Source organism: Myxine glutinosa, chromosome 1 (genome assembly GCF_964187855.1).
Source record: "Myxine glutinosa chromosome 1, kmMyxGlut1.1, whole genome shotgun sequence".
NCBI classification, from domain to species: Eukaryota; Metazoa; Chordata; class Myxini; order Myxiniformes; family Myxinidae; genus Myxine; species Myxine glutinosa.
Genome location: NC_136261.1, coordinates 392923558 through 392947892, shown reverse-complemented (window position 1 = coordinate 392947892; position 24335 = coordinate 392923558). Strand labels below are relative to the sequence as shown.

At 42.4% G+C, this 24335-nt stretch overlaps 1 protein-coding gene across 3 annotated transcripts in view; it reads right to left on the bottom strand.

The window, feature by feature from the left end:
* Positions 1-271: 271 nt before the first annotated feature.
* LOC137416607 (uncharacterized) overlaps positions 272-24335 on the bottom strand; it is a 43607-nt gene continuing 19543 nt past the window's right edge. For 2 of the 3 annotated variants that reach the window (XM_078770313.1, XM_078770314.1), the window contains exons 3-5: positions 11859-12291; positions 2886-3026; positions 272-2760 (exon numbers count right to left, since the gene is read on the bottom strand). In XM_078770313.1, the coding sequence (XP_078626439.1) occupies positions 992-2760; positions 2886-3026; positions 11859-12279 (2331 nt within the window). In that variant the 5' untranslated portion in view covers positions 12280-12291 and the 3' untranslated portion in view covers positions 272-991. The remainder of the gene's footprint in view (positions 2761-2885; positions 3027-11858; positions 12292-24335) is intronic. The other variant, XM_078770315.1, reaches the window with a different exon arrangement.

The following is a 24335-nucleotide window of genomic DNA, read 5'->3' as shown; positions in this document are numbered from 1 at the left end:
GTTTCCTTGTTCTCGGTTCCGTTAATAAATATTTCTTGTTGTACATTTTACCTCCGTCTCGGGTTGAGTTAATAATTTGCAGGGAGAAGACATCGTCAGGCCAGAAAAAGTAAGTGCGGCATCCTCCCCCAATCGCCCGGCCCGTGTGTCGATCCGCCATTGATTTGAATAAACGCCTCCATTAAAGCTTGATTCATCCATGGTGACGCTCAGTCTTAACTGGGCAAACCATACGACAATATTCCCAATAACACAGACAGTGCATTTGAACTTTAAGAACCTCTCTTTATCGTGAAATCCTTCACAAATTCAAGTTTCATGAAATGCATCTGCAGGATTCTTTGAAAACAATTTTACAACAAGGGTGTTCTCCCCATATCACACATAATGAAACATGGACTTCAGCAAAGATTGAGTAAAAATTAATGTTCAAGCTGCCATGGAAAGATGCCATCTGAGCATAACCAAAAAGGAACAAGAAAAACAACTAAATCAAAAAGAAAACAAAATTCACAACACTGGTCACAATCAAAAAAATTCAAATGGAACTTGGCTGGATACATGGCAAGGACAGAGACAAGAATTACAAACTGTAAAACTCAGGAAGACCCTGAAAGAAGCACGATGAGATCCAAGATCAGTTTGAGAGATAAAGTTATCATTTGTGTTTTTGGCATCAAATTTACAACGATTCTCGATTATGAGAATATGGAGAATCTAATAAATTTTACATTTTTTTTTTATAGGCTGTAATTTTCTTTAAACTTGATCAGATGGGGTTAGCATTTTGAGGTTAGCATTGTTGTCTTTTGGCAGCAATTTGCATTCATTGTTGTGGACATTCTAGTGACAGCCAGCTGTATGGTTTTCATAAAGGGGTGTGGGATGCTGGCTGGTTGTCATGGATTACAGATAGTACTCTGAGAGGTTGTATGACAAGGTATATCCCCAAAGCACTGTATGCTTTCACGATAGCTTTCTCCTTGCTGGTTCACAGCATACCTTGCCTGCTGCTGTGGATCGCATACATCGCTGAGGATCCGGATTCTCTGTGGCTCCGACTATCAATGGTACAATTGCAGATTTCATCAATTTCAAAATCGACATCACATCTTTTTTCATATCCTGGTATTTCAGATTTCAGCTCTCCTGTATGGATCTTCATATGTTTATTCAAATTGCCTTGATGAGAGAAACCTTCATCACATATCGAGCATTTGTGTGGTCGCTCTCCTGTATGGATCTTCATATGTGATTTCAAACTGCTGCTCTGAGAGAAACCTTTGTCACATATCGAGCATTTGTTGGGTCGCTCTCCTGTATGGATCATCATATGTTGATTCAAATTGCTGCTCTGAGAGAAACCTTTATCACATATCGAGCATTTGTGAGGACGCTCTCCTGTATGGATCGTCATATGTAATTTCAAACTGCTGCTATGAGAGAAACCTTTATCACATAACGAGCATTTGTAAGGTTGCTCTCCTGTATGGATCCTCATATGTACTTTCAAACTGTCGCCACGAGAGAAACCTTTATCACATATCGAGCATTTGTGAGGACGCTCTTCTGTATGGATCCTCATATGTAATTTCAAACTGCTGCTATGAGAGAAACCTTTATCACATAACGAGCATTTGTAAGGTTGCTCTCCTGTATGGATCCTCATATGTAATTTCAAACTGCTGCTATGAGAGAAACCTTTATCACATAACGAGCATTTGTGAGGACGCTCTCCTGTATGGATCCTCATATGTACTTTCAAACTGTCGCCACGAGAGAAACCTTTATCACATAACGAGCATTTGTGAGGACGCTCTTCTGTATGGATCCTCATATGTAATTTCAAATTGCTGCCACGAGAGAAACCTTGATCACATATCGAGCATTTGTGAGGTTGCTCTCCTGTATGGATCCTCATATGTAATTTCAAATTGCTGCTCTGAGAGAAACCTTTATCACATATCGAGCATTTGTGAGGTCGCTCTCCTGTATGGATCCTCATATGTAATTTCACTTTGCCGCCATGAGAGAAACCTCTTTCACATATCGAGCATTTGTGCGGTCGCTCTCCTGTATGGATCCTCATATGTGATTTCAAACTGTCGCCACGAGAGAAACCTTTATCACATATCGAGCATTTGTGCGGACGCTCTCCTGTATGGATCGTCATATGTAATTTCAAACTGCTGTTATGAGAGAAACCTTTATCACATATCGAGCATTTTTGAGGATGCTCTCCTGTATGGATCATCATATGGAATTTCAAATTGTGTTTATGAGAGAAACCTTTGTCACATATCGAGCATTTGTGCGGACGCTCTCCTGTATGGATCCTCATATGTAATTTCAAACTGCCGCTTTGAGAGAAACCTTTATCACATATCGAGCATTTGTGTGGTCGCTCTCCTGTATGGATCCTCATATGTTCATTCAAATTGCTTTTTGTCTTGAAACCTTTATCACATATCGAGCATTTGTGGGGGTGTTTTCCAGTGTGAATCCTCATGTGTATTTTGAGGTAACTCGTTGAAGCAAAATCCATTCTGCACACATTACACTTGTAACGTATTTGCCTTTCTGGAACCTTTTCATGTTTGTTTAATTCAATATTAATATTGGTGTTGTGAGGCCCAGTCAGGCACTTGAATTTTATCGGAAGTCGGTCTTGATTTCGTGATTGTTTCTTCAAAAATTGCTTCTTCATCACTGTCAAACTGCGACTGGACCTTATTTGTCCCATATTACTTCTGGATTGTTCTACAGAAACAAAAAACACAACATTTTCTTTTTTTGTCAAAATCAAAATATTGAACAATATTCCTAAAATTATATATTTTTTCAACATCAAAGATTGAATGTTAATTTTTTGCATTTCTACTCACCAGTTGCAAAACAGGAAGCACTTCCGTTTGTCATGTGAATATCATCTGAACCTTCCTTTGCAGAAGCACATTTTGAATCTTCTTTGGCAGATGAATCGTTGTTGTGTTGTCTGTCTTCCACATTTACAGAAAAGACATCACCTGTGTACAAATCAGCGTCAATCTTTTGCAGGGAAATGAGATTGAGAACGTTCTTGAGACTTCATGGAACATGTTACGTCATGGAATGTGAACATCAATTTATATATAAAAATGAAGTTAAAGATTGTTTAAAAGAAATCTTAAGCGCTAATGAGGCAGTCTTCTCAATCACCCTGAAACACCGCCCTATTTCACATGTCCAAGTACTGCTGCACCGTAGGTTAGTGGAAGTAACAAGGCGATTTGTGTTCAACAATATTTAAGCATTTAATTCAATTTAAAGAAAATAAAGATTGGAAAATTCATTTTGAAAAATTTCTGGAATTTACCGACATTGCACAGAGTTTATCACATCACTCCAACACAATACATTAGTTATTTATTATCTAAATTATCTAAATATCACAGAATCAGCACCATCACAGGACATTTAGTCCATCTCTTCACTGCAACCTCCTCCCAGCACATGTATCAAAATAAGACATTGCTAATTAGACAGTTGGCTCCAAACCTTACGAGGAAGCTACTTTTCCAATGCCTTTTTTGAAAATACCCCATTTGATGTGGCATACTCTGTAATATAGGGTCGGTGCTGCTGAAGCAGTTCCTTGGCAAGGGTCAGGCTGGGCAATGTGCCATCTCCATATCACCAACATTTAGCTAATCACAGCCGTTATCTAATCAGGTTGAGACAATGACATGAGGGATGGATATCTGCAATATGAAAGCTAAATGTCAAATGGTTTTTGAAATATCGTGTACACAAAAATACATGGACAGATGATCGGTCGGTCAAGCTTATTATACACGAATATAGTCACAAAATAATTGAAGCACACATAGTAAAAACAAAAAAGGTGTCTGTTGATGGTAAAAAGCAATTAAACTTTTTCTGGCTGATTTTTTCCCTTTTTTCTGATTGTCTCCGACCTTGTCTGCAGGGCAGAAAAAAAAGTTAAATTGTTTTTACTTATTTGGCGATAATTATTTTGATACTATATTATTTTGTTACTACATATGACGACTATTTTGTTATCATATTTCATACCTGTCCCAAGTTCGGTAAAATAAATAAATCCCTTCAACGTTTCACAAGTTATTGCGCTGACAAATGGACAGACAACCCAAGTTCATAATACCTGCATATCGGTACATAAAAAGGTACGGGAACATTTGTACATGCTCACAAAATGCGGGGAGTTGTTGTTGTTGTCCTCCTCTTCCCTTTGTAAGGGGTGAGGTCCAACGGTACCAAGCCCCTGCCCTGCTTTGACCATGATACTCCTCCACTCCATTCCACTCCGTCTTCAACCAACTCTCTGCACCCTCACTTTACTGAGATCTTTCTTCACACAATCCTCCCACCTGAACAACAGTCTACCTCTCTTCCTCCTACCTTATTTCCTCAACCCACTTTCTTTGCCATTCTTTCTTCCCCCATCCACACCAAATGTCGAGCCCATTTCAGCCGACATTTCACCAATGTCCCCGTTAAGCTCATCTACACACCAATCTCCTCCCTCAGTTCATCCATTCTCCTTTTATCCACCCTCTTCACTCCAGCAATCCTCTTCACTCAGTTGTTCTTGCAAATCTGCAGCTTCTGTTGTTGTCTCTCTGTCAGTGCCACCATCTCCAGACCCAAAAGGCAGTCCGGTGGTACACACCATACCAGAACCTTCCATTCAATCTCATTTAATTTTTTTTGTCTGCCATTACTCTTTGAATCCTCTTCCACACCTCTGCCTCTGACTTACCATCTCCAGTCACTGCCCCCCCCCCCCCCCGCCCAGAAACTCAAACCTATTTCCTTCTCTGATCTCATTCCCCTCCAACCTGATATTCATTTATTTTCTCTTCTGCCCAACCCACATCACCTCCGTCTTCTCCATGCTCATTTTCTGCCCATGTTTCAAAAATGCCCCCTTCCACTCCCCCAGTACTTCCTGCATTGCCTGCCCACTCCCCACCACAAGTCAGATCATCCTCACACAATATTCTCCGCATAATATCTTTCATGCTTACCTTCCTGCTTACCAGCTCCATCATCATGATGAACAGGAGTGGACAGAGAGGACGTCTCTGCCTCAAACTGATGTTCACATTGAACTCCAACATCCAAGGACCAACCAAAACTCTTGCCTTTGTTCCCTTGCACACCACTCCCAATCCCGCCCTTCACCAACCTCACTTCTGCTTCTGTCACTCCCATCCATTTCAGTGTCGCCATCACCATCTCTCTCTCGAGACAGTGCAATAGGCCTTCTCCAGATCCACAAGTCCCAATGCCATTTCACCTTGCATCTCCAACCTCCTCTCCACCAGATGTCTCAGCATGAACATCCGTTCTGTCATTCCCTTTCTGAACACCTGCTGCCCTTCTCAGATCTGCTTCTCCACACTCTTCCTCATACTCTCATCCAGAATCCTCTCCAGCACCTTCATAACATGACTAAGGAGTGTAATTCCCCTTAACTTCCCCAGATCTTGAAGACTCCCCATCCCCTTTCATGTCGGAACAATAAACCCTATCCTTCACTCCTCTGGAATTGACCCATCTCTCATATGGACATTCAACAACCTCTTTGTTCACCTGACTCCAACTTCTCCAGCTGCAATTATAATTTGTGTACATGCCTCATCAACGCCGAGCTTCTTCCCCTTTTCATCCTCTTCAATGCCGTCCGCACTTCCTCTTCCGTGATCTCTGCTTTTCCCTCCACATAACTCTGTAGTTCCAGCTCACTGTTGCTTCCTTCCTGATTCAACAGCTTGGAAAGATCCTTCACACACCTTCAATCGTGCACCCCTCTCTGTCACTGGCCTTCCACCTCTATCCTTCATCTCCGCCCCTCCTTTCATGTCTTTCTATCCTCATTCCTGTCACGAGCCAATTTATGGATAATCTTTCTCCCACCATCATCTTCGAACTTGTTGTACACTTCCTCTTTCATATCATTCCTCGCCTTAACCACATATTTTCTTGCTGCTTTCTTCTTCTGCCCATACAGGTGTAGCACCCCGCATCAGGCTATCTCCCTCTATCATCGATTTTCAATATCCTCTTCCAAATCTCCTTCTTTTCACCAACTTCCAAGCCCGATATCCCTGCTCTCAAATGTTGTACTTGTGTGCTTCCCTCTCTCTTCCCATCTTGACTCCTGCTCCTTTTATCAAATGTTTTATGTGTCAGTTTGTCTTTTTGTGATCTATGCTAGCTCTTACACGAGCCTCGATCTTGTATACAAAAAACAAACAAACAAAAAAACTGCCTTCGCTACTTCCTCTGTCCACCATACCTGGTTTCTATCCCTCGACAATGCACCCTCTCCTGACGTCCTTCCACGCAACACTTCTGCAATTCCCTTACATGCCGCTGCATACTTCCATTCCTTCTCCAAACCTTCCGCTTCTTCGCTACGTTGCTCATACCTGACCCTCACCCTCTCCTTGTACTCTTCGGTTGTGGTCCACATAACCAACAAAACACACCATTTGCCTCGAAACCACCACCCATGTCATAACTATCCATCCCTCCCATCGTCCCACTCTGACCACCTGCTGGCTGATGTCTCCCGAAACTTTTATTCCTACGCCATTACTCAATTCATCCTCACTCGGGTGCAACAGCATGTATCCTCCTACGAACCTCCTGGCCCTATCCCCCATCTGGTCTTCTGCACACACACAACACTTCCAACCTCCTTCTCTGCATCATCTCCACCACCTCAACCCCTCTCACAATCCCCCCCCCCCCCTCCACCCCTCCAACCGCATTATTTCACGCATTCAAACTACCGATCCGAGCTTCGCTTCTGAATCTCTGCCCACCTGGCCGAACGAATTACATGTTGATGAGTTTGTGACACTCATAGGAAAATTTAAAAGCTGAAATATGCATATGTAGGAATGGGAAAATGGGAAGGTGATTGGGGGATTGGAAGAGGAAGGAAAGAGGTTTTGGGGTGGTGGAATTAAAGAGGGTAATCCATCTATGTGTGTGCCGTCCCTTGGATGTTCATTAAACTGGTGTCTCATTGCTGCCATTAGTTGGTGGGCGTTATGCAGGGAAGTAATGCTGGATTATTGTGTGGATGCATCGTTTTACTATATAATCGGAATACTGTATATGAGTTCTAAAGGTTTTTGAGGAATATCCATTTGGAAAGTAGTTCCCTCTTCCAGATCAGCTTCACCTGCACACAAGTCCACTTTTTTGGGGGGGGATTCAAAGTCGAGGCTCGCGCAAGAGGAATACATAAAACACAAAGACAAACAGAAAACACATAAAACATGCAATAAAGGGAGTGAGAGGCAAGAGGGGGAGAGAGAGGGAAACACAACAACAGAAGAGAACAGGGACAGTGGTAGATCTGCAGAAGGGAAAGGGGTGTGGTGGGGGATGGGGAAGTGGAATGGGGAGTGGGAAACGGTATAAAACACAAAGACATTACTCGGACTTTAAGGAAAGAAAAACGGAATTTGAAAAATGGTGGATTTGGGTTGTATTAACGGGGGTAGAAAAGATCAAGGTTTTGAATAAGAGAAGATAAGAGATGGTGGAAAAGAGAAGATAAGAGATGGTATAAAAGAGAAGATAAGGGATGGTGGATAAGAGAAGATAAGACGTGGTGGATAAGAGAAGATAAGAGATGGTGGATAAGAGAAGATAAGAGATGGTGGATAAGAGAAGATAAGACGTGGTGGATAAGAGAAGATAAGAGATGGTGGATAAGAGAAGATAAGACGTGGTGGATAAGAGAAGATAAGAGATGGTGGATAAGAGAAGATAAGAGATGGTGGATAAGAGAAGATAAGAGATGGTGGATAAGAGAAGATAAGACGTGGTGGATAAGAGAAGATAAGAGATGGTGGATAAGAGAAGATAAGACGTGGTGGATAAGAGAAGATAAGAGATGGTGGATAAGAGAAGATAAGACGTGGTGGATAAGAGAAGATAAGAGATGGTGGATAAGAGAAGATAAGAGATGGTGGATAAGAGAAGATAAGACGTGGTGGATAAGAGAAGATAAGAGATGGTGGATAAGAGAAGATAAGAGATGGTGGATAAGAGAAGATAAGAGATGGTGGATAAGAGAAGATAAGAGATGGTGGATAAGAGAAGATAAGAGATGGTGGATAAGAGAAGATAAGAGATGGTGGATAAGAGAAGATAAGAGATGGTGGATAAGAGAAGATAAGAGATGGTGGATAAGAGAAGATAAGAGATGGTGGATAAGAGAAGATAAGAGATGGTGGATAAGAGAAGATAAGAGATGGTGGATAAGAGAAGATAAGACGTGGTGGATAAGAGAAGATAAGAGATGGTGGATAAGAGAAGATAAGAGATGGTGGATAAGAGAAGATAAGAGATGGTGGATAAGAGAAGATAAGAGATGGTGGATAAGAGAAGATAAGACGTGGTGGATAAGAGAAGATAAGAGATGGTGGATAAGAGAAGATAAGACGTGGTGGATAAGAGAAGATAAGAGATGGTGGATAAGAGAAGATAAGAGATGGTGGATAAGAGAAGATAAGAGATGGTGGATAAGAGAAGATAAGAGATGGTGGATAAGAGAAGATAAGAGATGGTGGATAAGAGAAGATAAGAGATGGTGGATAAGAGAAGATAAGAGATGGTGGATAAGAGAAGATAAGAGATGGTGGATAAGAGAAGATAAGAGATGGTGGATAAGAGAAGATAAGACGTGGTGGATAAGAGAAGATAAGAAGTGGTGGATAAGAGAAGATAAGAGATGGTGGATAAGAGAAGATAAGAGATGGTGGATAAGAGAAGATAAGACGTGGTGGATAAGAGAAGATAAGAGATGGTGGATAAGAGAAGATAAGAGATGGTGGATAAGAGAAGATAAGACGTGGTGGATAAGAGAAGATAAGAGATGGTGGATAAGAGAAGATAAGAGATGGTGGATAAGAGAAGATAAGAGATGGTGGATAAGAGAAGATAAGAGATGGTGGATAAGAGAAGATAAGAGATGGTGGATAAGAGAAGATAAGAGATGGTGGATAAGAGAAGATAAGACGTGGTGGATAAGAGAAGATAAGAGATGGTGGATAAGAGAAGATAAGACGTGGTGGATAAGAGAAGATAAGAGATGGTGGATAAGAGAAGATAAGACGTGGTGGATAAGAGAAGATAAGAGATGGTGGATAAGAGAAGATAAGACGTGGTGGATAAGAGAAGATAAGAGATGGTGGATAAGAGAAGATTAGAGATGGTGGATAAGAGAAGATAAGAGATGGTGGATAAGAGAAGATAAGGGATGGTGGATAAGAGAAGATAAGAGATGGTGGATAAGAGAAGATAAGAGATGGTGGATAAGAGAAGATAAGAGATGGTGGATAAGAGAAGATAAAAGATGGTGGATAGGAGAAGATAAGACGTGGTGGATAAGAGAAGATAAGAGATGGTGGATAAGAGAAGATAAGACGTGGTGGATAAGAGAAGATAAGAGATGGTGGATAAGAGAAGATAAGAGATGGTGGATAAGAGAAGATAAGAGATGGTGGATAAGAGAAGATAAGAGATGGTGGATAAGAGAAGATAAGGGATGGTGGATAAGAGAAGATAAGAGATGGTGGATAAGAGAAGATAAGAGATGGTGGATAAGAGAAGATAAGAGATGGTGGATAAGAGAAGATAAGGGATGGTGGATAAGAGAAGACAAGAGGTTTTACCCAATACTGCACATAGATGGTCGATGTCCAAATTGCAGTTATTGAAATTTAGTTAATTACAACTTAATTACAAGGTTTAAATAAACATTTCCGAATTAAATAATTCTTTTATTTCAAAGAAAGACCAAATTATTGTTAGAAAAAAGCAATTTCCACATTGTGTTCATTTTATCGACCAGTGGGTTGGAGTTTGTTTTCAAATGAAAATTTTGTTTTTTTTTAACGTTCTCATTGTTCAACCAAATATTTCAAAGATATAAAGAATATAAAGATAACATATAAAGATATAAAGAATATAAAGATAACATATAAAGATATAAAGAATATAAAGATAACATATAAAGATATAAAGATAACAAGGAAATTATGTGATGAATTTCACTGTTTAAACAAGGATAAGAGATTGATCAGCTATCTCCGTGTGCAGCCGGCCTGTTCAAGAGAACTAAAAGTCCAAGAAAAACATGGCACGCCATCGCAAATCCCCACGCTTCATACCCAAAACAAAGTTGAAAGATGGCAACAAGTTCCACCAGGAATGACCCAATATCAAATTTTTAGGGTTTCCTTTCCATTTGGCCTGTGATGCTAAATTCTGGGGCATGATCCGGGAGTCAACGAAAAAGGTTATACATTCCATGTGTCCTCAATGCTGATTGCATATACAAGTTTACATTTAAAAAAAAAATTTTCTTATGCGCCTCTAATGACATTTTTTGCTATTCCACCTTTTGGTATTGGTATACTATTTTTACCCTCACCTGACGAGAGGGTATTGCATTTGAGTCCGTTTGTTTGGCCGTCTGTTTGTCCGCACAGAATACATATGATTTTCTGTGCAACTGTTGGTCCGATTGACAGGAAATTTTCACCATAGGTGTAACTCCACCTGTATAATTTTTCTATGGTAACCATGACGTCATATGTCACGTGGTTCGGCCGCCTTCATGGGAAAAAAACAAAAAACTTTGCACCTCTATATCTCCGAAAGGGCTCAACAGAAAAAATTGAGACATGGCTCATTGTGAAGAACTCTCCATGGGGAATCAAATATGTTAATGATCTCATAGGTGCCTCCATTATGACGTCATAATTCGAAAAGTACAAAACTTCATCCGATCAAGATGAAATGTCGAGCATAATCTCGGAATAAATTAGTGGAGAAAAAAAAATGATGTCATCGGTCACGTGGTTCGGCCGCCATATTTGTTTTAACACAGCCTAAAAAACCACTGAAAATACATCCTGGTGAGGGTATGCAATCTCTGATTGCTCTTTCTTGTTGGTAATGTACCCAGGGGGTGGGGTCAAAATGATATGAAGCTTGCACGTTTTTGCCATGTGGTGATCATAACAACCAAGTTTGTGATTTTTTACACTACCGTTCAGGAGGAGACAACATGATTGACAGACGGACGGACCGACAGAGCTGATGACAAAATGACTTCGATGAAGCGTCTTCATATTTTTCAAAAAGCGTGGGATAACAAGGATAAGCCTCCCATGGCTAAAGAGAGGTAACAAACTACTTCCTGCATGCAAATAATTTAAATGCACCATTTAACATGGAACACCTCGGAATTTAACGTAATTCCCAAAAAAGAAAAAAAAACAGAGGCAATTGGCCCCAATTTTTCAAATGCTGCGAGCAGACTTTGGTACATCACGGGTGATGATGGTTGTGGTCAGGTTTCATCGAAATTGTTTGTGTCGTTCTAATGTGGGTGGATGGGGGGGGGGGAGGTCAAACCTGGACCCACTTTGACCCTGGTAGACCCTCTGAGATCTCGATTTTTTTTATGCCGTGAGAAAACTCGAGTTCCAACACACAAAATATAATCTTAGCCAGGTTTGGTCACAATGCCATCAGCAGTTTCATAGAAGATGTTCCAAGTGTTCACGGACAAACTGACCACTCAACATCCCATAAGCTCCCCGGAAAAATGTTCCAGGTGAGCTAAAATTTACCTTGTGCCCATATCAAAAATCCATTCATATTAAACAAGACAAGGCTGCACCAAAAGAGATTATACAAGTTTCAAAGATACAAAAAAAAATGGCAGAAGATCAAGATATGTGTTGACATGTGATGTTGTGTATAAAAATATATATATATATAAATATATCACACACCAGACGTGGGTCTTAAACCATCATCCTGAGAGCGAAGGCTGCAGACATCATTGAAACCGATTCCAGAGAAACCAGAAACGTTGTCCAGCTGCACATTTTGGAATCCGAATATCTTTTCACAGAAACTGGAAAGTTCCAGAATAGCATTCTCCAAGTTGATGAAAATGCTTCCCAAAAGCGAAGAACCTGCAATCTGGACATGTTGCGGCTTCGAAAAAGAATTCATAAATTTACAGAAGTCAGCATACATCGCAAATTGAAATTTCTCTTTGGCGAGAGAGAGGAGTTCGGTCCGCAATGGATCTGACTCAGTACAAGCTCGAATAACCTTCTGATTCTCAATTCCAAGCGTATCAATCACTGCTTGGGCTGTTTCTGCTCTCAGGCCTTGAGACTTGAGCCACACCAAGAAGCTCTCCATTTCACCGATGACCTGCCAGGGATACAATCAAAACCTGTGTTAAACACAGAAAAGTTATACATGCTATTTTCCTGACTAAGTTTGGAATTTTTGTGAGTTATTTCCATTGACAATCCAATCAATTATTATCCAATAAATCCGGGCATATGCATCCAGTTTGTTCACCCGCTGTGCCCCATTTTGTAAGTTTCCTTATCAATCAGCATCTCACGAATGTGAGTTTTTATATACCGAGACAAAGATAATCCCAGAGCAAACTAGGAGACCATTCAGCCCATTATGCTGCACCACATCAACACCAGACCAACTTTATCTGCAAAAACGATGCAATTTCATTGGGGGAATGAGGGGATGAATGTGGATGAGATGTGGCACGGCCAGGGATTTCCCAAGCGCATCAAATACAAATGGAGAACTACCTTTATGTTAATTATTTAAATTTAAAAAAGAAAAAGCAATATTCATATGTGTGTACATACATGTATATATCATGGTTCTTGAAAGTATTGTGAAGGCGATTTGCGTTACAAAATATTCAAGTATATAATTCAATTTAAATGAAGGTTTAAAGGTGTAAATCTTACTATAATGCACCAAATATCCGTCTGTCCGTTCGAAGGTACCGCAAAAATGGCCGAACCGATCGGAACGATATTTTGGGTGGTTAATCCTGGGACCCCTTGGACTAAAATAGGCTGTATTGTTTTTCCAAGTTTTCCAAGTTTTCCAATTTTCCAAACATGATGGAATAATATTTGCCGATATGAACAGTGATGTGGCTTTTGTTGAAATTCTTCAAATGCCGTTTAGATTTTGATGAGAATTACGAACCTGCAGCGAATCCGGAAGTGCACAGATGATGGCAATGCACGGGTTTGACAACATCCCAATACAAGTCATTCATTTGTCATGTTAAATCGTTAAACGTTAATCGTGTGAATCGTTTTGTTCAAGGATAAGCCTCCCGTGGCTAAAGGCATGATTGGAATTGAGTGAATACAGGTATGATTTTGAATTCGTAATTGTGTTCACCCAACCGTACGGAACTTCACATCAGGATTTAAATATTTGTTTGTCACAAATGTTGTTGAAAGTTCATTTTTCTTATTAATGCTATTTAATTTGTGATTGGAGTTATGCTGTTTGGAATGAAAAAAGAGATATCGAGTTCAAGTGAATGACGAAATGCAGTGACAGTTTTACGTTCTAAACGTGAAATTTGCGGATCACCATATACAGATTCGCCACAAACCCACGATCGATGTTTCTTCATGTGAACGTACCTGTTTGTTTGCGAATGGGCACGTTTTTCAAGGAAGTCCTTCACGAACTTGCTGTCCATGTCTGACGTGCGACTGAAGGTGCCACAGGAATGTGGATTTTATTGGTTTCCTGCTTTCGCATTCGCCGTTTCTGCATTGTCTGTTTGCTTATGGCCGCCCACCCGTGCTTAGCACGGGTTCCTCACTGGTTTAAGAAATTCAAGGTTTACCACCATTTATCCACCGGCTATTGCACCACCTTATCATTCTAACACCGTGGTTCCCAACCTGGGACCCATGGCCCCCTGCGGGGGGGGGGGGGGGGCATGGTGTATTTCTCTGGGGGCCACGGGGTAATTTTAACCATACTAAAAATTTAATATTGTTTTTGGTTTTTTTTGACATTGTTTTGACTTTGATATTGTTATGTTTTTTTTCCGATTGTGGATTTGACGTTGTGGCTTCTGGGAGGAAAAAAAAAGAAAGTATCTTGACGAATACATAAAGCTTGGATTCACGTCCATTACCGTGTCTGGCCAAGAGAAACCACAATGTGTGCTGTGTCACAAGGTTTTGAGTACTGAATCCATGAAGCCATCCAAGTTGAAGTTGCACCTCGAGACAAATCACGCACAACATGTAAAGCAGGATCCCGAATTTTTCAAGCGGCATGAAATAAATTTAAAGCGACAGAAGTTGGATGAGGGAGGAGCTTTTCAACAACAAAATGTTGCAACTGTCCAGGCTTCTTATGAAGTTTCTCTTGAAATTGCAAAGAAGAAAAAACCCCACTCGATTGGGGAGACACTCTTCAAGCCTTGTACCCTCCTCATTGTTGAACGGGTTCTCGGCAAGGCAGAGGCTCACAAAGTTGAACAGGTGTCTTTATCGAATAACACAGTGCAGCGTCGTATCCGTGACATGTCGGAAAATGTGAAACAACAGATCATCAATGAGATTAAGGCGGCGCCTTTCGACTTGTATTCTTTTCAACTTGATGAATTGACCGATGTTAGTTCCTGCTCCTGCCATGCTTGGTTCCAAATCCGGATTCCAAGAAAAAGTGAAGATGCTGGCACCACAAGCGAAAGGAACCCACTGTATGAGCACAAGGGGCATTCTTAGGAAAAATGCCAGGGGCACAGAAAAGGCCCCTCTGTGTGGTATGTGCCATGTGGCAAACGATAGAAAAGGCCCCTTAATATGGAATGTGGCAAACGATAGCAAAGGCCACTTTATATGGTATGTGGCAAACTATAGAAAAGGCCCCTTTATATGGTATGTGGCAAACTTTGGAAAAGGCCCCTTTATATGGTACGTGTATGGTATATGGTACGTTATATGGTACTATAACGTGTATGTCGATGAAAAGTATTTAGTAAGAGTAAATCCACTACCTGCAAGCGAATGATCTACAAGTTCTTCCTGTTCTATAAGTTTATCATAAACGTCCGTTAATAAGAACCCCTGGAGTGATATGATAAAGTCGGGTTTTGTTCTCATATAGCGTACTATAACAAGATCCTCTTTTTCATAATATGATTTTTCATTACCTCATTTTTCACGATTTGTTTTTATCAATTCCATTTTTACACCCATATAAAATTTAAGGGGATTAATCTCAGCCAACGCATTCGTCTCAGCCAACGTATTTACATCTATCTATAATTCCAGTAATCTCTGTTTGTACGTTTGTCTGTGACCGCTGTTTCTCGACAACCACGGGTCCGATATACTTTTAACTTGCCAGGTATATTGCTGGGGACCCGAGGATGTGCCTTTTCAAGGTTTCATATTAATCGGACAATTACTTACCGAGCTATGTCCAAAAAACGATTCAACCAATCAGAGAGCAGCGAACTATCGCGTGTGCCGAACGTGGCGGACACACTCTGCCTCGGATGGCACATTTGAGAGCGTATTCATTTATTTCACGTTTGCAAACTATGTTGGCGTTAAACTATGTTTTAAAACTAATAAAAACGAATTTGCGATTCATTCGCTTTCCTGCGCGTTTGTGCACGCGATGGCGATTTCTTTACCAAACTCCGGAAGCCGTTCGCTTTGGACCAAACCATTTCATGTAAATAGAGGGGGGGGGGATATAATTTTAGATATAGATATAGTACGGGCAATGCCCTAGTCTATCTATAATTCCAGTAATCTCTGTTTGTACGTTTGTCTGTGACCGCTGTTTCTCGACAACCACGGGTCCGATATACTTTTAACTTGCCAGGTATATTGCTGGGGACCCGAGGATGTGCCTTTTCAAGGTTTCATATTAATCGGACAATTACTTACCGAGCTATGTCCAAAAAACGATTCAACCAATCAGAGAGCAGCGAACTATCGCGTGTGCCGAACGTGGCGGACACACTCTGCCTCGGATGGCACATTTGAGAGCGTATTCATTTATTTCACGTTTGCAAACTATGTTGGCGTTAAACTATGTTTTAAAACTAATAAAAACGAATTTGCGATTCATTCGCTTTCCTGCGCGTTTGTGCACGCGATGGCGATTTCTTTACCAAACTCCGGAAGCCGTTCGCTTTGGACCAAACCATTTCATGTAAATAGAGGGGGGGGGGATATAATTTTAGATATAGATATAGTACGGGCAATGCCCTAGTACCTTTCAATGGCGGGTTTGACTGTTTCAACCGCCTCAGCTATTGATTTTGGTTCTGGGGGTGTCAAATTAAAAATCCTTATTCTAATATGGCCCTTAAATGCTCCATCAGAGTCCTTAATAGAGTATCCAAGCAACTTCTTGTGTTTTTGTGATTTAATATGAGTAGGAAAGCTCCTCTTCAAGACGGTCTTATCACAAACAGTACAATATTTTGTTTCTCGTTTAGGCGGGATCATCGTATGTAAAAGTTTGGTGGTGTGTCTTTTAGACCGAAGATGCTGAGGAAAGCACCTTGTTAAAACGGTCTTAGAACAGACCTCACAATATTTATGGTTGAGATCAATTGGATTTATCAGCTGTGTAAGATTACGTGTGTATTTGTTGGATTGAAGGTGTTTTTTGTAATTATTTTTATATTCATGTTCGCAAACACTGCAATATGTTAACTTCATTTTATAATAACACACTATTTCTTTATACGAAAAATCCAATTTTTTTTTCACAACGTGGAATGAATAAAATTAAAATGTTGGTGTAAATGTCCACCCCAATGCATCAAATAAGTTATGACAAATCTTATCATGAAATTGTTTCCGCTCAATTGTTTTTAAACCGGTAAAATCTTCAACATGACATTTATGATTATGTTTATGCAATAACTGAAATAATAAATATTGTATATTCAGAAAAAAATTTCTGTCTAGTTTTTCAACCTTATCTTTACCATGTTTTTCATAGTATAGTTTTAATAATTTTTTTAAATCGGTAATTAACGCTTGTTCTGAATGAGAAATATCATCTAACCATTTTTTAGTCAATGTTACATATATTAGATTAATATTATCATAATGTTTAATATATTTTAATTCTATTAGAAACATAGTAATATGAAATTTTGTAATGTTAGAATATTTTACAATATCACACTCATCATCTATTAAAAGTCTACATGCTTTATTTTCATGCAAAGCATCATAAATTCCATCAGGTATTTTATAATATTGGTTTCCTTGATATTGAGCACTACATTTTTGAAAATGAGAAACTCTATTGTAAATATATTTCCCTATTATATTTACTCTCTTATAATCATTATAAGTCATATTAGTGTCAAAGCTTAATTGTTGGTTACTAGGGCATGCCCGTACTATATATATATCTAAAATTATATCCCCCCCCCTCTATTTACATGAAATGGTTTGGTCCAAAGCGAACGGCTTGCGAGTACGGTGACAATCCCCCCCCCTCTATTTACATGAAATGGTTTGGTCCAAAGCGAACGGCTTGCGAGTACGGTGACAATCCCCCCCCTCTATTTACATGAAATGGTTTGGTCCAAAGTGAACGGCTTGCGGAGTTTGGTAAAGAAATCGCCATAGCGTGCACAAACGCGCAGGAAAGCGAAAGAATCGCAAATTAGTTTTAATTAGTTTTAAAACATAGTTTAACGGCAACATAGTTTGCCAACGTGAAATAAATGAATACGCTCTCAAATGTGCCGTCCGAGGCAGAGTCTGTTCGCCATGTTCGGCACACGTGATAGCTCGCTGCTCTCTGATTGGTTGAATCGTTTTTTGGACATAGCTCGGTAACTACTTCTCCGATTAATATGAAACCTTAAAAAGGCACATCCTCGGGTCCCCAGCAATATACCTGGCAAGTTTAAAGTATATCGGACCCGTGGTTGTCGAGAAACAGCGGTCACAGACATACAGAGATTACTGGAATTATAGATAGACTAGGGCATGCCCGTACTATATCTAGATCTAAAATTATATCCCCCCCCTCTATTTACATGAAATGGTTTGGTCCAAAGCGAACGGCTTGCGAGTACGGTGACAATCCCCCCCCCCCCCCCTCTATTTACATGAAATGGTTTGGTCCAAAGCGAACGGCTTGCGGAGTTTGGTAAAGAAATCGCCATAGCGTGCACAAACGCGCAGGAAAGCGAAAGAATCGCAAATTAGTTTTAATTAGTTTTAAAACATAGTTTAACGCCAACATAGCGGCAACATAGTTTGCCAACGTGAAATAAATGAATACGCTCTCAAATGTGCCGTCCGAGGCAGAGTCTGTTCGCCACGTTCGGCACACGTGATAACTCGCTGCTCTCTGATTGGTTGAATCGTTTTTTGGACATAGCTCGGTAACTACTTGTCCGATTAATATGAAACCTTGAAAAGGCACATCCTCGGGTCCCCAGCAATATACCTGGCAAGTTTCAAGTATATCGGACCCGTGGTTGTCGAGAAACAGCGGTCACAGACAAACACACAGACATACACACATACACACACACACACACACACACACACACACACACACACACACACACACACACACACACACACACACACACACACACACACACACACACAGAGATTACTGGAATTATAGATAGATTACACTGCAAAGACATTTTAATATGTGTGTTAATCATTTCAAAATCAGATAAGTTTTGATTTTTACAAAATGGACAAGTAATATTAGCGACAGGTTTAGTTTCTTCTAAAATATTTATATTCCATAATTTTAATCTTATTATTTCTCTAGCAATATCTAAAAACTCATTTATAATAGATACTGTTATGAATTTGGGTAGAGCAATATCGAGAGCCAGATAGATCTGTATAGGTAGGTATCCGACTGTCGCAATAGGGAATCTGCCCTGTAATAAGTTCTATGTTAGCCCGGGTTGTCATTATAAGCTGTATCGATGTCCCCGCTATGAGGGAGCAGGGCGTGCTAAATAGTGCAGAGATTATGGATAAGATTCCTTTGTTCGTCGTCCCCTCTATCGTAAAACCTGTGTCCCTTATGGCAATGCACTCATTTAAACACTTAGATAGGTCATTAGTGCGCAACATTAAATAATTCCCCTTCCCTTACAATGACCTTGGAAGAAGACTGACAGGAAGCCAGATCGGGGCACCGCCGGATGGCCTCCTCCAGCCGCACCACCAGCTGGCCTAGCAACATCGCGTGAGATGAGCTATAACCATGCCCAGGAGGACTGTGATTGGTTGGCACGGAAGGCACGAACCTGGAGCGAATCAGCACGGAAGGCACGAGGAGGTTCGGCAGACGGCAGGAAGCTACGAGGCTCTTGTTGGTAGCGCGCCAAAACTGATGACACATGCCAAGTTACAAAAGGACTTGCTGGCGAGATTCTCTCGTGGCTTCGCTGTGGGTATTGAGTCGTGCTGGTTCTTCGCTTTCCGTTCCTGTCGCTTTGTGTTGGAGATCGACCTCGTGTGGACATCGCTAGCCCTGCGTTGGACCTTTGGTGCTTTTGGCTTGTCGTGGTGCTCGGTGCTTTTTGGTGCTTTCGGTGCTGCGAGCAGACTGGAACTCAGGTGCGACTGGCGAAGGGCTTGCAGCGAGGCGCTCGGTGAGGCCTGACGGCGCGCGAACAGGCACGCATCGAGGCCTGCTTCCCGCCGACATCAAAGCCGCGGCGGGCTTGCGCACTTGGAGCCGACGATTCCTTGACGACTGACAGATAAGGCCGCACCCCACAGAACATTGCACAACATTTTATTTTTATTAATTCATTTCCCCCTTGCTGTATCCGAAGTGCGATTGGGGACGTCCCGATTAGGACATTTTATTTATCATCGCGTATTTTCCTGTCCTGCTATCCTTGTAAATAAATCCTTGTATTATTTTCCATTTCCATTTAAAGCCGGATTCCCGTTTGAGTTCATTCCCTCGACAGGTACCCGCTTTGCCGCTTCTCCTCTTCCCTTCTTTCTCCAGTGCTTTGAAAGCAAAATCCGTATTTGGTCGTTGCCTCCATTAAAGCCGTTCGGTCCCCCGTGAGCCCTGGTATTAACCGAAGGGTTCGCGCGACAATACTTTCTTTTTAAAGATTGGATTATGTGTGTCCATCAATGATAATGGATTGGATAAAATTGTTTTATATTTTTGTTTCAAAAATCCAGTTCGCGCAATCTACAACAATTTATCGTTAGTCATGTTTTGTAGTGTTTCTTCAACATTTATAATATTTACCTCAATATCGTTTGATGTTTCATTATGTCAAAATTAAATCTTATTTAATTTTTCATGAAGTACATCAAATTCCATGTTAAATTTATTCATTATTTCAATATTAATTTTAATAATATCTATTTTTTTTATTTAAGTTATTCATTTATATTATAATTCTCATGTTTTAAATTAAAAATTCAATTTTTTTTTCAGAAATTATATCTATTGTTGTGGTTTTTATAACCCTCCACTTTGTGAATATCTGTAATATTCCCTTATAAAGAATCCCCTGTAAATATTCCCATTTTTGGTGTGAAGGTCAAAGGTCGCACCCTAGTTAGGCCAGGAGCAACACGTAGCACACCATAGGCTTCTTCTTTAGTGATTTCATTAGTATGTGTTTCAGGTTAGGATCTGTTTCCAATAATTGAATCTGCGTTGCATTAATCAAATAACCTGGGCCCCTTTTTCCAATCCTATTCATTTTGCGGCTTTACCCTCTCCAAATTGTATTACGCGCCTCTACCAGCCACAGCCGCCTCAGCGTTCGCTGCCTTTTGGTTGTTCCTGCCCGCCGCCATAAGCCACGTGGCAGAGTGGGAGAAGAAGGGAGGAGCGGCCAGGAACATAGGCGTGGCCCCTTCAACGCGTCACGAGGGGAGGCACCAATGAACCCTCGTGACCAATCCGGGCCGAGGCGTGTTCACGAGTAAGCGGACGCGGTTTGATACGCGAGGCTTGTAATAAAAGCGCCGTCGCGGACTACTTCGAGAGGAGATGATCGGGACATGCAGGAGATGCGCCAGGGAGAGAGAAGGAGTCAAACCTAAGAGAACAGCGCAGAGACGGCGGATGATAAGAACACTGCGCAGAGGATCGCTTGGAACGATCGTATGATACGAACTGCCGTTTGGTTTTGAGGGCGTTCGGCACGCTAAACGTACGCAGCATCCCAGCCCCTCGCCTTTGTGAGGTCCGGTCGCACGCCAACGATACGCGAAGCTGCCTGCTGTTCTTCGCCCGCGGACCCGGAGCCTGGAGGGATCCCATCGCCTGGAACCATCTGCCTGGACCTTCCTCCCCTACCAGCGACCATTCCGTGTGAGTCTGTCTGTTTGTCCTGGGGTCGTGATAAGTTAAGACTGTTTAGATAAGCTTGCCCTATGTCCTTTTATTTCCTTCTTTTGTATATTCTTGCCTTTCGTTTCCTCTTTTAGTGTAGTTAATAAATCATATTTGTTCTTTCCTTACCTTTTGGTTTCCTCTGGTCCGATCGTCTTTGTCTTTTCCCCATTGAATATACGTGGCACGATTAGAACCGCTCAGAATCGGGTTAGTTTTATTGCTAACGGCTCGAGCTTCGGATTTCTAAACCGCTCGGCAATCTTCCATCTTGTCCGTGGCTCGAGCAGAAGTAGCGCCCTGCTTTGCGGCGAGGTTGCGAAGGTATCTGGGACCCCATTGTCCAGTCACCCTGGTCAACCTCAACCCTGCAAAGGAGCGCGATATCTTCTAGGACTCGGATGGCCAGTGTAATAGACGAGGGGATTAAACCCCCCTCGGTAAGGGGAGCGCCGTATTCTGATATCCATAACAATTGGTGTCGGGGAGTGGGATTTGAAGCCCGAACCAAATTTTAATCCATCGGAAAAATTTGGTCAATATTACGAGCGGCCGAAATTTTATTATAATATCCAAATTTATATCGTGCCATGGATGGTCAAGGTGATCGGATGCCGGTAGAGGAGAATGAGGAGGTAAATGAGGAGTTGGAGTCGACCCAGGACCCCAGGTAAAAGGTGGGAGTAATGCAGGAGGAAAGCAAAGAAGGTGCGGTAGCGGGGGTTGCAGGTGCACAAGATGGCGGCGCCTCGCACGTGGTCATGGCAGCGCAGGGTGGCGGCGCCTCGCACATGGCAGCGAGAGCCGAGCCCACTGTACCAACGTTTAAGGGCATACAATCATGAGCACCTTAATGGTCAAGCATGATGAAAAAAATGAAAGAAATTAATGAGGGGCTAGCAGGGGGACAGACCAGGTGTGAGGCAAAAGAATTGGAGATGGACTTTAACCGCAGGTCGAGTGGGAAAGGCACACGGGTATGCGATGAGGTAACGCGACTCGAGGAGCGTGGGTTGAGCGAGGCGGAGCAGAGTGCGGTTAAAACGACCCGGGGTATGGGGAAGCCGGCGACCGCCGAAGTAGGAGAAAAAAATATTAATAGAGCCAGCGGTCGTCGAGGGAAAGGAAAAAGAAATTAAAACCGAACAAATAGTAGTGGAAATTGGAATTGAAGAGAAGCCGGACTGAGAAGAGCACTCGTGGGGTGAAGGAATGGAAATTGTGCAAAGTCCATGTTCGCATCATGATGTTGTGCTGCATAACCCGAATAAAGATTTGCAGGTGGTGTTGGAACGAGGAGGAAGAAGCGTCCAGGTGAGTCGGGCTGTATATTGTGCGGGGAGATTTTGCAGGAGAATGTTTGGCGCGAGAGGGTTTTCCGCGCGCTTGGGATCGCGAAAGCACCCAGGCGTTTGTGGGAGGTCCGTGGTGCGGTGTGAATAGCAATGTCACACGTGTGAGGAAAAGGTGTGTGAAGGTGGACGGCGCGCGTGTGCGAATGGCGCGAGAGCGCGAGAGTGTTATCGAGTGTGAGGGAGAGTGCACATCGGAGTGTGGAAGTGGAACGACGAGTGATACAGAGAGTGAGATGAATGAGGAGCGGGTGCAAGGATGCACACTTGGAATGATTGAGGGTGTGCGAGGAGGCACACTTGAGTTGGTGGTGGAGCGCATGATGGGGAGTGTTACAGGGGATGTAACGGAAGAGTGCACGCCCGTGGTGGTTACGGAGTACGTAGCGGGGGAGAGTGCACGCGAAAAGTGTGCGAACAGCGAGTGGTGTGCAACAGAGTGCGGTGGTGGAATTGACGGAGTGTATGGGATGTTTGAGCAAAGAACGTAACAAGTGGTGTGAGCATGTACGGGGAGCATCGACGTTAACCGGCGCGAGCTCCCGGTCCGTGCCGGGCGGTGGGTGCTGTGAGAGCCGGCGGGGGATCGGTGTCGCGTCGCTCCTGCTCGGAGCGTCGTGCACGGTTCGGGCCGGGCCCCGCCCTGCACGGTCGAATCCACGCTTTGCCAGGCAAAGCGACCGGCCCGGATCAAGGGGAGGGAGGATGGGTCGGAACGGCGCCCCCTTGTGGTGGCGGCACTCCACCCGGGCAAGGCTGGGCCATCGCTCATGGCAGCGCAAGGCGTTGCGTAGGGATGGTGCCTTGAACCTTGGCCCGACGAAACCTCCTCCCCTGAATCGAATGCCGGACGGACCCAACCTGCAGGAGACCAAACCACCCGTATTCATTGCTCGGCTTTGCGAAGCCGAGCTTTGATGATGTAATGACGCACCGAGGCTCAAGATAGTGGAATGGATAGCGATAGTAATGGCGATAGTGATGGCGAATGGTAGCTTTACCATTCACCTCACATTCTCCGGAGCAAAGGAGCTATAGTTTTATGGGGTATGGCGGTGGAAACCAAGCCAGGGAGGGTTTGGATAATGTTAGGGTTTAGAAATGACCATAGGTAACGTTAGATTTAAGTAGCGACATCATACCTGTAGTAGGGGACGTAGGTAGATTAGTTTGGATGATAACAACGTGGCATGTGCAATAGTGTAAGGGAAGACGGGAAGCACTAAGTTAGAGGGAAAACCAGGTAGATCAGATGATGCAGTGTGTGTGCAGGAAGTGATTGAGCAGAGTATTGTGAAAGGTGTGATTGTGCGTTGTATTGAATGAATGCGCCTGCAGGGAAGGAGGGTGCAAGTGCCACCAGGTGTGTGGGCACCAGGTGTGCAAGTGAAGTACATGTGAATGAAGAATGGTTGTATAGAATAGCTGGTATGGAATACATGGAATATGGAATAGATGGTCTGGAGTGAATGGAGCATGGAGTAAATTGAGTATGGAATGGATGGTGTGGAGTGAGTAGTGTGGAATACGTGGAGTGGATTGTATGGTGCAAAAGGGTGGATGGGGAAGATGGACCCCTTCACGAGTACCCGGGGAGGGTAGTTTAAAAGTAGGTAGCGGGAGTAGGTAAATTGTGGTGGAGATTGACATCTGTGGTGCGTGTAGAAGTAAAGAAGCGTGTGATTGGTGCATGAG